Source organism: Halichoerus grypus, chromosome 10 (assembly GCF_964656455.1).
Source record: "Halichoerus grypus chromosome 10, mHalGry1.hap1.1, whole genome shotgun sequence".
Lineage (NCBI taxonomy): Eukaryota > Metazoa > Chordata > Mammalia > Carnivora > Phocidae > Halichoerus > Halichoerus grypus.
Window position 1 is genome coordinate 59,099,325 of NC_135721.1, and position 18,754 is coordinate 59,118,078.

Genomic DNA, 18,754 nt, shown 5'->3' on the forward strand with positions numbered 1-18,754 from the left:
CCAGGTATTAGATGTGAAAGGTATATTTTGTTGTTGTTTTTTATATTAAAATCTGCCCTTAGCAGTTTAGCATAATAGGGCTTTAGCCTCAGCTTCCAAAGCAATTAGCACATCTACCAATATCTGGCTGAATGTTCTGAAGAGGAAAAATTACAAACAACATGATGTAATAGTGTGGAATAAACTCTGCTACCAGATAATCTTTTCTGCAATATTTTATCTCTTAAATATTTGGCTGAATCTTTAGGATAACCTCATTTAAAACAACCTTTTCATGAACACCTGTGCTCTAGAGCCCACCCACATTTTTTCTGAGAAGATGGAATGATTCAGATCAAGGGACTTTTCAAACAACTTTTGTCATTAACATTTATTTCAATTAAAGAATGTGAATTCAGAATTAATGTAAGGTAAAACCCTTCCAAAGTATTTGGCAAAAGAAATACTACTAAGAGTTTGATTAAAATGTTTTTGGTACCTGTGCTATGTATTATAGACATTAACAAAATAAAAAGCATATTCTGAAGAGAATCAAATTCTGGTTTGTAAAAATCAATTCATTGGTACAGTCCTCCCAGGGGAGAAGCAATTTGCCTTTTTACCATTAGTTAAAAATCTAAAGAGCATACTTCCTCTTCTAGTTGTGACTATCACCACACTATATAACATGTACAAGCCTAAATCCTTTTAGTCAGAGAATACAGTAAAAGAAACAAGACTCTGGTATTTAACAGAGTTTACAGATCATGTACTATAAAACATTTTCTTTTGAAAATAAAAAATTTATAATCTATTTCAAAAATATCAAACAATTGAAAAAATATCTAAACTGGAACAAAATTGGCAAACAGAAGTTAAAAAAACTTGGAAAAGCCATACATATAACATCAAATAACATCTAGCTTCATTTATCAACTAAAACACTCACTTAAGATGATTTCTGTATGTGTTAACTGAGTTTAACACTTCAACATTTCAATAGAAACTGCCATTCTGTCGCACATTATCAAAGCCTGTTCTCTAAATTTGAAGAAATTCCAATTATAAGATAAATGAAGACTGAAAATAGAAACAGTGCATCTTAAAGTTTTTCAGAGGTCTACATACAAGTAATTTTCAAACACATAATTTTTTATATGCTTATGATTTGGAACAAATTTTCCCTGAGCACTCTTTCTGCTTGGTTAGAAAAATTAAAACATGATCTATAAAATAGAATTTAGTTTGATTTCTACTGAATGTATGCCATTTTTCACCCATCAAATGTATTTGGGAATGTTTCCTTCTAGACATTGCTAAAGTACTAAGTAACTATAACTGTTTGAAGGGGCTATTCAAATGGCTTAAGAAATATGGTTAAGTTTTAGAGCCCTGAGAACTGCACAGTGGGTGTTCCATACAACCAAAATGATTTACTATCCTAAAACTACCAATAGTTGTTTTAACAAATTCAGAATGGCACTGGTGTCACAGAAGAAGAGGTACTAATCAGTAATTTCAGCTCAGATAACCAATAGATAAGCATTAAAAACCGAAAGAAAAACCAGTTGGATTAACATTGTGCTTTCCATGGAATAATGCTGAAAAAAAATTAACTCTCCTGCCCAACACAGGAAATACCTCACACCTTGAAACTTTCTTTAATGCAGTCTTGAGGCCTGTCACTCCTTAATACTCATGCAAACTTAAAATTAGCATCACTGGGAGTTTCATCACACAAGCTGCAGTCCCCAATGCTATCCCAAGATTTACAGCCCAAAAGACATGCACAGTACCACCACCAGCTGTGTTCCCTTAATTTTTTAAGGTCTTAAGAAGTCCTAGCTACTTGAGAGTTTAGGCCTCTTCTCTTTCAAATAAATAAAGGATAACAAATATCAGGAGCCTTAACTATGCAAATTTGTAAATACTAATTTTTTACATAGCCTAGTATCACATTAAAGGAAAATCAGATTTAAGAAGTTTCATATTTACAATTTTGGATTTCAGAAGACCTAACTATACATTTCCCTCAGCACTATGATTTATGTGGTTTGCAAGAATAATTAATAAATAACTTAAAACATTTAGAAGTCATTGTTCTGAAGATCTTCAAGAATTGAGCAATTTCAGATGTCCAGAGGTGTGTCTTCTGTCTTTTTAGTTATAGTTAAGGTGATTTATGCAGGACGCCCTGGACCAAAACGGCTTTTAGACCTAGATTTTTTAAATAGAAAAGAAGGTTAGAGATGCGTCTAAAATAGCAGGAAGTTGCTGTTGCTTTAGGTTACGTTTGCTTGACAGTATCAAAGTTTAATGAAACTTCATGTAGCCCCATAATCCATTTTTAAAAACCCCTGGAGTGAGACATACTTTGGAATTCAGATTTTTTTTTTTAAAAGATTTTATTTATTTATTTGACAGAGAGAGAGAGAGACAGCACAAGCAGGGGGAGTGGCAGGCAGAGGCAGAGGGAGAAGCAGGCTCCCTGCAGAGCAGGGGGAGCCTGGTGTGGGACTCGATCCCAGGACCCGGGGATCATGACTTGAGCCAAAGGCAGTCGCTTAACCAACTGAGCCACCCAGGCGCCCTGGGGGGTGGGGCAGATAATATCATAGATAAATTATACATCATGGATTGGAGCAGTGCCCTATAAGCAAACACATTAACGCTTCTTCAGTGAAACAAATGAACATTTATATTCAGTGAGATAAATACAAACTATAAATAGCATCATAGTAGCTCAGTTTGGGTTTGAGTTGCCACAAATGTATAAAAAAGTCTTACTGGTTTTCTGAGATTTCTGGATTTCAGAACTGCTGATAAGGCATTTAGATCTGTAGTATTAATGATCCAATCTCAATAACTTTTAATCTTCAAAAGAAAATTTGTGATGTAAAATGATAGAGGATCCAACAAGTTAGATTTTATTAAGAGAAATAAAATAAGAAACAGGAAAGACTTCAATGATTTAAATAAATAATATATTACCTATAAACAGTATAAAATTCTACTAATTCACAGTAGCAGTAGAGCTTACATTCCTATCTGTAGCTGGCTCAGAACAGAGCTGATTGAATCAACAGGAAAACTTAAAAAAACTATACTTTCATTAAATTTTGTGGTTATGACCTTTTTAAGCCTTATGTTTAAGTTAAAATCTGGTTCTGATTAATGTCTTGATGATCTAACCCTTAAAACAAAACAAACCAAACTCCAATTATGTGCTGCTAGTGTTCATATGATTTTCCCTAAAAAAAGAAAATCACGGGGCACCTGAGTGGCTCAGTCAGTTAAGCGGCCCACTCTTGATTTCGGCTCAGGACATGATCTCAGAGTTCTGGGATCGAGCCCTGTGTGGGGCTCCATGCTCAGCGGGGAGTCTGCAGGAGATTCTCTCCCGCTCCCTCCCTCTGCCTCTCCCCCCGTTTGCACTCTCTCTCTAAAAATAAATAAATAAATCTTTAAAAAAAAAAAAAAGAAAAGCATCTCAAAGCCAGTGGTATTCTGAATTTGTTTATGCTGATTTACCTTGTATTTTTTTCTGAGCTGCTTTGCCGTGCAGTTACTGGCACTGAGGCCTTGATTTGCGCTTCGAGTCTGGAATAAATACCTCCTGCAAACTGCAGAGTAAAGGGGCAAAATGGAGTTGTTATTTTTATGGAATCAATAGAAGCTCTGCTTTATGAAAATGGCATTACTTTTTAGCTTAGAAGTAATTCTGGTTTTCAAAATTCAGGCCCTTTGAATTATAATTTCTGTGAATAATTTTACAGACAGTAAAAGTCACCCTTTTTAGTGCACAGTTCTGAATTCTGACAAATGCATACAGTGGTTTAACCATCATGACAAGGGAGACATACAACACTTCCATCACCCCAAGAAAATACCCTTGTGCCTCTCATACGTCAACCCATTTGCCACGATCAGTTCCTGGAAACTACTTATCCTGTTTTATTGTCCCTATAGTTTTGCATTTTCCTAAACATTATATAAGTAGAATCATAGAGTCTGGAGCCTTTTCAGTCTGGCCTTTTTCACTTTAGCATAATGTATAGGAGATTCATTTATGTTGCTGATGTATCAGTAGTTCTTTCTTTTTTATATGTACCACAGTTGGTTTATTCATTTAGCAGGTAAAGGACATTTGGGTTGTTTCTAGTTTTTGGCATTTCTGAATTTCTAAAACCACTATAAGCATGTGTGCACTGATCTCTGCGGTGACTAAATGTTTAACTTTGAAAGAAACTGACAGACTGTTTCCCAAAGCGGCCATTCCTTTTCAAATCCCTACTGGCTGTATATGAGAGTTGCAGTTGCTCTCCATCCTGGCCAGCATTTTTTTCTTTCTCCGTTTTAGACATTCTAGTTGGTATCCAGGGGTATCTCACTGAGGTTTTAATTTACATTTCCCAATGACTAATGATGTTGCATCTTTTTGTGTGCTTATTTGCCATCTATATCCCTTCTTTCATGAGGTGTCTGGTTAATCTTTTGCGCATTTAGTTTTATTGGATTATTTATTTTATTATTAAGTTTTGAGAGTTCTTTATAAATTCTGGACACAAAGTCTTTACCAGGTAAGTGTTTTACACATATTTTCTCATAGATTATAGCTTATCTTTTCATTTTCTTAATAGTGTCTTTCAAAAAAAGTGACTCTCAAAAATAGTGTCATTCAAATTTTGATGAAGTCCAATTTGTCAATTTTTTCTTTTATAGATCATGCTTTTGGTGTCACAACTAAGAAATATTTGCCTAACCAAGGTCACAAAGATTTTAGAAGTTTTAACACTGTATGTTAACTATATTGGAATTAAAATTAAGAAAAGAAAGGCTTTAGAAGTTTTATACGGAAGTAAATTTTTAAATAAAAGAATTAGGGCAAGAGTAATTATAAATACATAATACCAATACTGATGTTAATATATAGTGTTATGACTAATACATAATTTTAGTAAGAACATAGGTATTTCTAGTCATCATTTTCAGCAAGATGACATCTTATTTTAGAAATAATATCTAAGCACTGCCTACAGAGTTGACTGAAATCAGCAACTTCCAAAAAGTCACCCTCTGGGTAGTCAGCATTTGGTCAGCAATTTCACAGTTAATCTACTCTTGGTGTGATATTACACTTCCAGCAATAACCTACTTTACTGTGTGTGCTATAGAGGGCCCATGGGCCATGGATAATAACATGGAGAATGTTTATGTGAGTCAACTGGCTAAATGGGACAGAATATAAAAATATATTAAAGTATTTAAATTGGTCTTTTCAGATTCTGCCTAAAACATCTTTATATACCTCATGATGAAAATAAAGTAGGAAGGTATATCTAAGCAAGCACAGTACACTAGCACATAATTCTTACTTCTTTTGCTTCCTTTGACTTGACTCGGTCCAGATCACCCAATCTCATCTTTATTAGGTGCCCTGTAATTTCAGACATCCGCCGCTGATCTGGAGGTAAAAAATAATAAACCTAACTTTTTATGAGGATGATTTATAACTTTTATTTCTTAAAGAACACTTCAGTTATCAAGAATTTATGAAAATATCATTGGATACTGTTTTACAGACATATACACTTATTTATCTTTGAAGAACTTTAGACAGCAAGCGGCAAATGGCTCATACATAGATAATTGTGCTGGTTTTAAGGCTACTTAAACCAACCTAAAATATGATAGTCAGTTATCTTTAGAGTGCAAGTAATGGGCAACAGTCAGCCTGATACCTCCAAACCACAGATGTATAAAACAGTACATTATCTGCTGGGATTGTCTACTAATAAAACTCTGGTTGAGGGCTGCCTGGGTGGCTCAGTTGGTTGAGTGTCACACTCTTGATTTCAGCTCAGGTCATGATCTCAGGGTCATGAGATCGAGCCCCACATCTGGCTCTGTGCTCAGAGGGGAGCCTGCTTGGGATTCTGCATCACCCCTTGACCCTGTCTTTTAACAAACAAACAAATAAAAATTCTGGTTGATTCCTAAGGGAATGTGCGAATTCTGAGCCTTATTCTAGTTGGAACTTTTTAAGCTATTCAGCATACTTCATAAAATGAAAGATTCCTATCATTGATATTTATACCTAATTTGTACATTACGTACATATTAAAACTTACCATCTTCCCTTTGTGCATCCTGGTTGAATCTCAAGGATCTTGTGGCATCCCATTTATTCTTCTGCATACTCACACTATTAGAAAAATTAAACAAAAATCAGCATTGATGCTTTAAGAGTGGTTATCTGATTGGATTAAGGACCAATACTCACATGAAAGGGGACACATCTCTAGAAGTTGACTAAAAAAGAGTAGACAACATTAAGGTCCAATTAGAACACATTTACTGATTTGTGTTATAGTTAATAATAAAAAGCAGCTTACATTTATTGAGTTCAAGACACTGTACCAAAAGCATTACAAGTATTATTTCATTTAAGCCTTGCAATAACCACATGAGACAGTTGCCATAATTATCTCTATAATAAAACAGGTTCAGAGAAGTTAAGAAACTTGTCCAAAGAGATACAGATCTAGAATTTGAACCCAGCTTTATTTGTCTGACCTGGAAGCCCCAGCTTATGCAATCTTTTAGAATTCACCCATTTGTGTGCTTGTGGTACTTAGCATGCAGATGAGTGTACAATCTGTCCAATGTAATTGTGTGGAACTTGTTGCAACCCAGCCCTTCATACATTTTTGGAATCCATGGTTTCTCTTTTAGTCAAATGTGGTTACTACTGTCCTCTTATTCTTACCTGGCTTTTTACCCCTTCCTTCAAAGGTATGGGAAATATGAATTATTTTAAAAGGTAATAAAATATAATTTATTTAAAAATTATAAAGTCTACTTACTTTTCTTATTTCAAAGTCTATCTTATTTTTGAATAAGTAATATTGGCTCAAAATTCAAAAGTTACAAATAGCACATATAGTAAAAAATCTCTGTTCCCCATTCAATTCCCTTCTTTAGAGGCAATCAGTCTTTTTTCAACTTCCTTTGCAGTTTTTCAGAGATATTTTATGCATATATAGAGAAAGACATATATATTCCTCTATCCATGCTACAGAAATGTTAGAATATGCCAATTTACATACTATTCAGCACTTTCTTTTTCTCACCTATCAATATATCTTAGAGATCTTTAATCTCAGTTTATATGGAATTTCTTTGTTCATTTTTATACTGCTAGCATTTCACTGTGGTATATTGTTACTCTTCTTCAGATTTTTCTTGGCTATATTTGCCTGCTTATTTCTCAATATGAACTTCAGAACAGTAATGGATAATTTAGAGCTACCTTCTCTAACGCCTTTTCTTTCTTCTGACCACAGGGTGAAGACATCTGCTTTTTTGGTTGTTTTGTGAACTTCTTTGGCTTTTCCTTTTTCCCTGACAATAGAGAGTCAATGTTATGTCTCACATGCTTCTCCAATGCACTTGTTACTTACAAACAATAAAATAAAATTATTAAAAAACATTGTTTCTTAAAATTAACAAATTACCTCTAAAGAAAAAGTAAATATATGGAGAAGTCAAACTGAATGTGTTTTTACAGGGGTTCATTTTAATTACTTTTCTTCTTTCTACTTGATGAAAAACTTTGGGGGAAAAGCCAGGGAAATGAATTCAAAGTCCCAATGAAACTAGATGTTGAAAATGTTGGGAAAAACTATACATATTTCTCTAAATCTAAATAGTGGAATCATCACCTAATTCCAAATTTTTATATATATAAAAATAACTATAACTCAGAAAAACACAGTTTGAGAGTGGAATAAGTGAACTCACAAAAAAATCTTTAAAATGTCTTTTGCTTGGGGAGGAGGAGGGGCCATGAAGATAAAAATGGAGATAGGACAGAAATGATCTTGGTAGGAAGCAGATTTGGGACAAACTGTATTCTGGACTGGTGCATTTCTACAATCAATATTCTGAATTTATTCAGGCTGACAGTGTAGAGGAGAAAGGAGAGGAAGAGAAAAAAGGGAGGGGAAAGAGTCATTTCTCTTAAATCAATGTATGAATGTAAGGATAGTACATTAGATCACTTTCCCAAACATCAATTATTTGTATACCACCTATGCAATTTTTGCTCTATCATTTAAAGGGAAACTTTATATTACTACCACAAATGGAAAACCTGTAAAATGTGCTACAAGGAAGATAACCTTGAAGATACTAAAATTAAAAAACAAACAAACAAACAAAAACCCAAAAATGGATGCCTGGGTGGCTCTGTCAGTTAAGCGTGCAACTCTTGATTTCAGCTCAGGTCATGATCTCAGGGTCTTGAGATCCAGCCCCAAGTCAGGCTCCGTGCTGGGCATGGAGCCTGCTTAAGATTCTCTCTCTTCTGTCCCCTCTCCCCCACTCATGCTTGCTCTCTCTCTCTCTCTCAAAATAAAATAAAGTAAAATAATATAAAAACAGTATTAACAATCTAGATAGATTGATTTGCCTCCTGACAAGCCGAGTCCCTGACATGTGTTTATAGTTAAAATGGGAGATAAACAAGTGTTATAAAATTGCTAATAGACATGATAGGGTGAGATTTGATAATGGAATGTGAAGACAAGTTCTTTCCAAAGAAAACAATGATAAAAACAGAACAAAAATATTATAAGCCATTATCTGTAGGTACTGGCAAATAATCAAAGGGAGGTAGAAAGTTGAGTGTTTATATTTAAAAGATGCATAAGGTAGGGAAGTGGGTGAGGGGGAGGGGTGAAACAGGAGACAAGGATTAAAGAGTAAACTTATAGTGATGAGCACTGAGTAATGTATAGAAGTGTTGAATCATGGGCACCTGGGTGGCTCAGTCAGTTAAGTGGCTGCCTTCAGCTCAGGTCATGATTCCAAGGTTCTGGGATCAAGTCCCATATCGGGCTCCCTGCTCAGTGGGGAGTCTGCTTCTCCCTCTCCCTCTGCCTCTCCCCCGCTGCTCATGCTCTCTCTCTCTCAAATAAATAAAATCTTTAAAAAAAAATTGTTGAATCACTCTATTGTACACCTGAAACTATTGTAACACTGTATGTTAACTGTACCAGAATTAAAATTAAAAACTTAAAAAAAATAGATGCATAAGGTGAGATCTGTGAGTTTATGGCTTTCTGCCTGAGGGCCCTTCCCAATACCTTGAGCCAAGGGAGGAAAATTACAGCCTTATGAGTTCCAGGAAAAAGATGTTAGAATTCAAAGTAAGAGAAGCTGGAAGTTTAAATGGAAAATTTTGGAAGAAAGTCACAAAAGACTTGAGATCTAAAATGTGACTATAAACTCTGCTCAAATGAGTATTAAATTATGAAAGTGTATGGAAGACCCGAGGAAATCCAGCTAAACAGGCAAGCAGAAATTAGGTTGGGGTGTTGACGCTTGCAAGACAGAATTGTTTTTGGTGAGAGATCAGAGTTTCTTGTGCCTTTGACTAAATGCTTTCCCAAAATGTATAGAGCTCAAGCTCTGACAGCAGGAGCCCAACTTGGGACTGGAAAAACAACTAGAAATCTAGGGGGAACCCACAAAGCAAGGAAACCACTAAGCAGGTAAGCCCCCAGATCCGAATATAAAGTCTGTCCAAAACCTTGCCTGACTACTATAACTAAACAGGCTGGTAGGACCCTGGGGGTCAGGCTAAAACAGGAGCAGTTAGCAGCCAAGAAAAACCTGGGCAGAGACATGAAGTAGACAGATTTTGCAGTTTGGGTCAGGCAAGTTAACTGCCTACTAGAACAAAAAACCCAACAATACTCAGAAGAACAAAATAGATTTCAGAATTGCACAGATAATCTACCAAAAGTTACAAGATGAAGAAACTGAAAAGTATGAACCACTCAGAAAAGAAACAGTCAATAGAAACTGATTCTGAGAGAGCTTATATACTGGATTTAGCTCACAATGATCTCAAAACAACTATTATAAATATGTTGAAAGGGAAAATGGTGTTATTAAATAAACACATACAAAATCTCAACAAAGATATAGAAACTATAAAAGAAGAACCAAGTGGAAATTCTAGAACTGAAAAGCACAATAATCAAAATATTTAGTAGATGGGCTCAAAAGAAAGTCTGAAATGGTAGGAGAATATATCAGTGAAATGTGAAGTTAAGCATTAGAAATTCTCCAATCCAAAAAAAATAAAGAATGAAGAAAAAGAAACAAAACTTCAGAAACCTATGGGACAACATCAAAAGGTCTAACATACACGTGTTGGAGTTCCAGAAGGTAAGTGAGAGAAAGGGACAGAAAAAGTACTTAAAGGAATAATGACTGTAAGCTCCCCAAATTTTGTTTAAAACATTAATTTACAGATCCAAGAAGCTCAACAAAGACCAAGTAAGATAGCCATTAAGGAAACCACACTTAGGCATATCATAGGCTTCTGAAAGTAAAAAATAAAATCTTGAAAGAATCAAGATATAAAGGGCACATTACATACAGGGGAACAATTATATCAATGATTGACTTCTCATCAGAAAAAATAGAGGCCAGAAGATATTGGAATGAAACACAAGCTGCTAAAAGAAAAAAATAATTGTTAAACAGGAATCCATACTGAAGAAAACTGTACTTAAAAAACAAAAGTGAGGGGTGCCTGGCTGGCTCAGAGCAGATGACTCTTGATCTTGGGGTTGTGGGTTCAGGCCCCACGTTGGGTGCAGAGATTACTTAAGAATAAAATCTTTAAAAAAAGAGTGAAATAAAGACATTTTCAGATAAATAAAAATGAAAGAATTTATTGCTAGACTACCTGCACTATAGAAAATAAAAGTTCTTCAGAATAAAAGAAAATAACATCACATGATAACTCAGATATAAAAAAAATAGTAAATATGTAGATATATATAAAAGACTAAATGTATATATTTTTCTTTTTTTCTCCTACATTCTTTAGATGACATACTACTCTTTAAAACAAAAATCATAACCCTAATTATATACAATATATATATATACATATAACAATAGCACAAAGAAGGGGAAGCTAAGGAAACTATATTATTTTAAGGTTATATTTTACCTCAAGTAATTCTTATTAGCTTTAAGTAGATTGTGATAGGTTAAAGATCATGTTGCAATCCTTAGAACAATCAAATGCAAAGAAATATAACTAAAAAGCCAGTAAAATAATTTAAAGATATACTAAAATTATTTTCTTAGCACAAAAAAAAGCAGGAAAGGAGAAATAAGAGAAGCAAAAACATCTGAGACAATTAGAAAGTGAACAGCAAAATGGCAGAACTAGGGGCACTTGGGTGGCTCAGTCAGTTGAGCATCCCACTCTTGATCTCAGCTCAGGTCATGGTCTTGGGGTTATGAGTTCAAGTCCCGTGTTAGGCTCCAATCTGGACATGGAGCCTACTTAAAATTAAAAAAAAAAAAAAAAAGGCAGAACTAATACAACCATATCATTAAACACATTAAATATAAATAAAATAAATGCTCCAATCAAAAGGTGAAGATTGTCAAACTGGAAAAAAAGCAGTTTCCAACAACATGCCACCTACAAGATACAGACTTTAAATCAGAAAACACAAAGAGGTTAAAAATAAAAGGATAGCAAAAAGATATGCCATTCAAATAGTAAACAAATCTACAGTGATTATATTAACACCAAACAAAATAGACTTCAAGACAAGCAATTTTACTGTAGACAAAGAGGAATACATCATAATGTTAAAAGAGTCAATACACTATAAATGCATGCCGAATCACAAAGCTCTAATGTACACAAAGTAAAAACTAGTAGACTTAAAAGGAAAAATATGTAAATTAATTATAGTTGGAGATTTCAACACTCTCTTTTACTAATCAATGGAACAAGAAGTCAGAAATGAGGGGTGCCTGGGTGGCTCAGTCGTTAAGTGTCTGCCTTCAGCTCAGGTCATGATCCCAGGGTCCTGGGATCGAGCCCCGCATTGGGCTCCCTGCTCTGTGGGAAGCCTGCTTCTCCCTCTCCCACTCCCTCTGCTTGTGTTCCCTCTCTTGCTGTGTCTCTCTCTGTCAAATAAATAAATAAAATCTTAAAAAAAAAAAAAAAGAAGTCAGAAATGAGCAGTCAGAAAATGAGCACGATTACAGAAGATTTGTAACAGACAACCAAACCAACCTGTCTTGACATTTATAGACCACTCCACCAATAACAGCAGAATTCATATTCTTTTCATTCACATCTGGAGCACGTGTCAATAAAATGTAAGGGATGAAACCACATTGAGTATGTTCTCCGACCATTATGGGATTAAATTAGAAACCTGTAACTGAAAAGTATCTGGACAATCTGAAAATATTTGGAAATTATACAACATACTACTAAATAACACATGGGTCAAATTAAAAAACCATAAGGGGAATTAGAAAATATTCTGTGTTGAATATAAATGAAAACAAGACATGCAAAGTCTTCGGAAATAATTAAAGTGGTGCTGAGAGCAAATCTTACAACTTTAAATGTTTATATTAGAAAAGAAGAAAAATAAAAAACCAATGATTTAAGTTCCTTAAGAAGCTAAAAAAGAAAAAAAAGGAAATTAAGTCCAAAGTAATTACAAGGAAGGAAATACTAAATATAAGAGTGAAAATCAATGAAATATAAAACAAACTACAGAGGAAGTCAATAAAATCAAAAGCTCGTTCCTTGGAAAGATCAATAAAATAAACCTCTAGCTAAACTGATGAAGAAAAAAGTGATGAAACACAAATTACCAATATCATCAATGAAAGAGGGACATCACTACAGATCCTTCAGACAGAAAAGGATAAGAAAACACCATAAGCAACTTTATGCCAATAAATTTGACAACTTGGATAAGATGGAGAAATTCCTTGAAAGACACAAGTTATCAAACAGATTCAAGAAGAAATAAAAGACTTGAATAGTACAATATTACAGCTACTAAAATCATAATTAAAAACCTTCTCATAAAGAAAACTCTAGGCCCAGATGACTTCACTGCTGAATTTTATCATATATTTAAGGGAGAAATAATACAAATAGCACACAAGTTCTTTCAGAAAAGAGAAGTGAGGGGAACACTGTCCAACTCATTTTACGAGATCAGTATTATTCTGGTAACCAAACTTTGGCTCTTGTTCAAAAGACATCACTAATAAAATTAAAAGGCAAGTCATAAACTGGGGACAGCTATTTGCAAAACATATTGACTTGTATCCAAAATATATATAAAGAATGCTTCTAATTCAATAATAAGGCAAACAATCCAACTAAAAAATAGAAGATAATTTAAACAAACACTTCATGAAAAAGATATATAAATGGCCAATTAGCACATGAGAAGATGCCTAGAACTATATATCGACTAGAATGGCTAAAGTTAAAAAAAGTAATAATACCAAGTATTGGTAGAAACGTGTAGCAACTGGAACTCTCATACATTGCTGGTGAGATGCAAAATGGTACACTTTGCAAAACAGTATGGCAGTTTCTTATAAAGTTAAACATACACTTACCATATGACCCAGCAATTCCACTCCTAGGTATCTACCCAAGAAAAATGAAAACATATGTCCACACAGACTTGTATGCAAATGTTCATGGCAACATTATTCATCATAACCAAGAACTGGAACAACCCAAATGTCCATGAAATGGTGAATGGAAAAACAAATTATGGTATATTCATACAATGGAATACTACTGTGCAATAAAAAGGAACAAACCACTGACATACACAACAATATAGATGAATCTCAAAAACATCACACTAAGTGAAAGAAGCCACACACAAAAGACTACCCATGATTCCATTTACATGAGACCTTGGAAAAGGTAAACCACTGTGACAAAAGCAGATTGGTGGTTACCTGGGGGTGGGATTGGGGAAAGGGAACTGACTGTAAAGAGGCAGAAGATAATTTTTTGGAGGTGCTAGGTCTTGATTTTGGTGGTGGTTACCCAACTGTATGCTAAAACTCATCAATATGTACACTTAAAAATGGGTGAATTTTATTACATATAAATTCTACTTCAATCAACTGTGGGAAAAAACCTCACACAAAACATAGTAGCATTTTCTCCTTGACTAATTATAATTTAAAAATAACTGATAACTAGTTTTTTAATAAGAGGATTCGACACATGAAGAAAAATTATGTAAAACTTGGAAAAAAGACAAAGGGAGGGTTGTATGTCCTTTTAGTGTCATATTGGAGGACTGCTTAAAAGGCCCATGTAAGAAATTACTTAATTTTCAAAGAAAATATCCTTGTATCTGACTTTCCTATCCACTGTTGATTGAAGGCCCAGATGCTGTGAAGTTTTATGTTAACTTGGAGATTTTTGTGTCTAATAGAAATGCAAATGATTTCTGTTTGGAAGAAAAGATAACCTCAAAGGCGATCGGTTTACTGCCTTATAGGACATCAATTAGTTTTGAATCTAACTTGCAATCCTCTTTAACATTCTTTTTCAAATGCCTATAAATATCCAAGTCTTCAAATGCTCTTTGAACAAATTTTCCCTATTTCTCTCACTAAAGAGTTTAAAAATTTTGACATAAGTTTCTTCTGTAGCTGTATAAAATCATGTTTTTAATTTTTTAAGAATCATACTCTGACTACTATTGTATAATGCTTCATTTGAGTGTCACTTCAAATCATCTCAGGCACACACTGATGTTAAGTTATCCATTTTGAGAAACCTATTAGGTTACACCTGAAATGAAAATGTGGAGTATTATCTCTCATTACACTGCACTTTTTAAAATAACTGTGATTATTCTCTGTTAGTGCCAGGATTAGGGAGTCTTGATGGAGCCTCCTTTATTTTTTTTTCCATGTTGTAGCCTACCATATAGACTTACAAAGCTAACTCCTCACCCCTTGCATTAAAGCCTGCAGAATGCTACCCCTTCATAAAAGTGAGACTTGATTTTATCTTAGAAATCAATACTTTGTTTCTTGGATATTTCTTCTTCATCTCCAACTTCATCTTCAGTGACCTCAGATCCAGTGGTATATTCTTCTTCTTCTGAAAATAACGATTGTTGTTTCTGAATTAAAAAAAAAAAAAAAAAACCCTTTTAAAAAAAACATAGTATTAACATATCTCTCATGGATTCTTTCAAACACATTTATCTAAATTTATTTTGGATGAATGAGTCAAACAAGATCTGATAAAATGACCAATGCCTAGTACAACACTGAGGAAATGGACATAAGAATTTCTATGTTAGGGACACCTGGGTGGCTCAGTCATTAAGCGTCTGCCTTCGGCTCGGGTCGTGATTCCAGGGTCCTGGGATCGAGCCCCGCATCGGCTCCCTGCTCGGTGGGAAGCCTGCTTCTCCCTCTCCCACTCCCCCTGCTTGTGTTCCCTCTCTCACTGTGTCTCTCTCTGTCAAATAATAAATAAAATCTTAAAAAAAAAAAAAAGAATTTCTATGTTTAGGACAGGATCGCATTACATTAAACATTTTTAAATTATTTCCTTCACATATTCTAGCAGAGTGATGGGCACATAATAAGTCCTCAGCATTTGTCAAACTGCACCTCTATCACTCAACTGAATGTATGTTCCTCGATATTAAGATTAAATTAAAATATAATAATTGCCATTATTAAAGAAGTCTCATAAGCAAGGACAGGTACACATTCCCTGGATAAATGTGGTCCTAGATTACTCAACCACAGCTGCATCAGCTTCCTGCATCTACCTACCCACCCTGCTTTTTGCCATCACTGATCCAAATTCCAGTGCCATTCTTGCGAATATTGGTGGCAGATGGCAGAGTAATGGCAAATAGGTAAAAGAAAAAAAAGAAATCAACCATCCAGTCAAACAACCAAATGCCTGGAATTAATAGATTTGTTGCTTTGTTCTATGTCCTAATGTGACTTAAAAGTGACTTTTAGAAGTCATTAGGGACACTTAAGGAGTACGCAACAAGATAATGGATTATATGTCTGTTTTAAACAATGGCATTTTCAGTAAGCGCAAAATTATAGAAGCTGAAAAGGATAACACAAACAGGGGGAGTGGAGAGGGAGAAGCAGGCCTCCCGCTGAGCAGGGAGCCAGATGCGGGACTTGATCCCAGGACACTGGGATCATGACCTGAGCCCAAAGCAGACACTTAACAACTGAGCTACAGGCGCCCCCCGAAAAGGATAACTGCACTGAATTAAAATCTGTAAAATAAGATATTGATAAGATTCTATTAAACTAAACTTTAGTTGTGGAAGAAAGAGATCCATGAAAGTGGAATATAGTTGCTTACTTACCAGTTGCAGAGTCCAGTTTTTCAGTGACAAAAACTATAAGAAAGACAAAGGAATCAGAGATTAATAAATCTCCATCTACCCAGACTGCAGCTCCTTATGTTCATGTGGAGACTGCGGAAGAGTTGAAAAACACTGCAAGTATAGCTCCTTTCCAGGTTGAAATGTAACTTAAAATTCAGGTTGAAAATGATGTATTACAAATATCTGCTGCCTAGAGAAAGATGCGTATGTTTACAAAAAAAAAAAAAAGAAGAAGAAAGAAAATCAACACATCCCAGTGTCATTTCCAAAGGATAAGCAAATCACATGTAGAGATAATATAACTTATTTTTTGAACTATTTCAATCACTTTTTTTTAAGATTTATTTATTTGTTTGAGAGAAAGAGCACAAGCAGAGGGAGAGAGAATCTTAAGCAGACTCCATGCAGAGCATGATGCGGGGCTCCATCTCATGACTCCTAGATCATGACCTGAGCTAAACCAAGAGTTGGATACTTAACTGACTAGGCCACCCTAGTGACCCTTCAATTACTTTTTAATGTTTATATTTTACTATAAATTAAGGAACCAGATATTCAAGAAATCCAATTTGCTATTTTGTATATAATTCATAAATGAAGGTTAATGATTGAATTATTTGTAGCCATTTGGAGTTTACAATGCATTTTACATGGAATATTTCACTTTGTCAAGTAAATGCTACTTCAGCCAATACAAAGCCAGGAAGTTCATAGGCAAGTGGCGATTCCCTGGTTGTCAGTAACAGGAATCAAAGGAATCAAAGCTATCTGGACATCTGAGAAATAATTGTTTTGAAACCTTGCAAAAACTAAACACATTCTTGATTACAATTAAAAAAAAAAAGAATTTTGTACCAAAAAAATTTTATAGAATTAGAAGACAAAATATCCCATTCATACTATCTTTAATCCTCAAATCATTACTTGTCCATAATAAAACCTCTGAAGACCATGTTATATTTTTTCCCCAAATTTAAGTTGATTAGTTATTAGTTGAGGGCAAGGAATATGTCCTATTACCTTTGCAGTCCTACTAACTCAGCATAATACCTTGTTGTTATGATCAGATAGTCAGTAAATGCTTATTAACTGAAAATTTCAGTTTTGGTTCAAACCAATTACATTTCTGTCAAAGATTAAATGTCATCAACTGTTTATATCAATAAAGAATAAGTGAAACAAGCTACTCACAGCATTGAGCTCCCCACTTTTGGGGCCCCATGGTGTATTTGGCTCCAGTAAAGCATCACAATCTAGACCTTTTTCATCACAGGGACCAACCCCAGAATCACTTGAAAGAAAAAGACATGTTATGGAGAAATGTTCAATTTCATAAGAAATTAAATGCAAATGATATCTTTTTTTATTGGAAATATTTTATAAATTGCTCTTTAGAAACACAGTTCTTGAGTATAAGGTATGCCATCTCAACACTTACATTTCTTAATTCATCTAGTGATCCCCCTAGCAGAAGATACTCCATCTAGGGGAGCATCACGGCACTCCAAGCATCACACTTGCCAGGTGGTGAAATGGGTTGCTATGACTGGTACTTCTGTGAGAACGGCCTTCATGAAAGGCTCCCCCAGCCCCCAACCCCAGCCTGACAGCCTGCTGCAACTGCAAAATAACAGAAGTGACTTCAGAAATTACTAAACTCAAGGAGTTCAAATTTATGCAAAGATGACCTCAACCACTGACTTTTTTTTCCTAGTTGTATCAATCAAGCATTCAAGAAGGGCTTAAGTAACCTGGGAAAAGAAAAAACCCTCAAAAAATGAATTGCAGGTCCCAACCTTCCAATCAAAGACTCCTTTTATTAGTTTTTCTTCCCCTTGGACCTCCAATATTTTGAAGTATTTTTCCTAACAAATAAACACCTGCTTGCTCTTAATGGGAGCTAACATATAATTTCAGTAAGCTTTCTGAAATAATGTAAACTATCTGGGGACTGACATTACTGATCTGGGGAAACACCAGGGAATGGAGGATTCTGAGATGGGAAGCATGAATAAAGCTGCAGCACAGCGTTATCCCCCCTGCCTCACCTAACTGTATCTTTAGAAAAAGGCACAACAATGACATCTTTGTGTTTGTGCAGATCGTCCAGTATTTTATCAGTCGGACAGGATGGCAAATCTCCACCTTCACCTTGATCGTGAAGAGCAACAACGTGGTCCCTCACTTTACAGCCCTGTGTTGTAAGAGACACCAAATTAGAGAGGTTGGTTTGTTATAGAAATATTCCTGTAAAGATGATTTTATGTTTTTGTTCTTCTTTGCCCAGCCATATCATCATATCAACCATTTTACAACTTTTTCTCAAGAAAAAAATAATACAGTTGATTCTTGAACAACATGGGGCTTAGGGGTGCTGATCCCCTGCACAGTCGAAAATCTGCATAACTTTTTTTTTAAGATTTTATTCATTTATTTTAGAGAGAGAAAGAGAGCGTGTGCATGTGTGCATGCGAGCAGGGCAGAGGGAGAGAGAGAAT

The 18,754-nt window shown here is 34.9% G+C and overlaps 1 protein-coding gene across 6 annotated transcripts in view; it reads right to left on the reverse strand.

The window, feature by feature from the left end:
• Positions 1–351: 351 nt before the first annotated feature.
• The window catches only part of SANBR (SANT and BTB domain regulator of CSR), a 50,865-nt gene continuing 32,462 nt past the window's right edge, over positions 352–18,754 (reverse strand). For all 6 annotated transcript variants that reach the window (XM_078056514.1, XM_078056516.1, XM_078056513.1 and 3 more), the window contains 10 exons: positions 18,305–18,450; positions 17,448–17,547; positions 16,236–16,268; positions 14,906–15,005; positions 7,292–7,383; positions 6,263–6,291; positions 6,111–6,184; positions 5,355–5,443; positions 3,511–3,602; positions 352–2,196 (listed from right to left, as the gene is read on the reverse strand). In XM_078056514.1, coding sequence (XP_077912640.1) covers positions 2,160–2,196; positions 3,511–3,602; positions 5,355–5,443; positions 6,111–6,184; positions 6,263–6,291; positions 7,292–7,383; positions 14,906–15,005; positions 16,236–16,268; positions 17,448–17,547; positions 18,305–18,450 — 792 coding nt within the window. In that variant the 3' untranslated portion in view covers positions 352–2,159. The remainder of the gene's footprint in view (positions 2,197–3,510; positions 3,603–5,354; positions 5,444–6,110; positions 6,185–6,262; positions 6,292–7,291; positions 7,384–14,905; positions 15,006–16,235; positions 16,269–17,447; positions 17,548–18,304; positions 18,451–18,754) is intronic.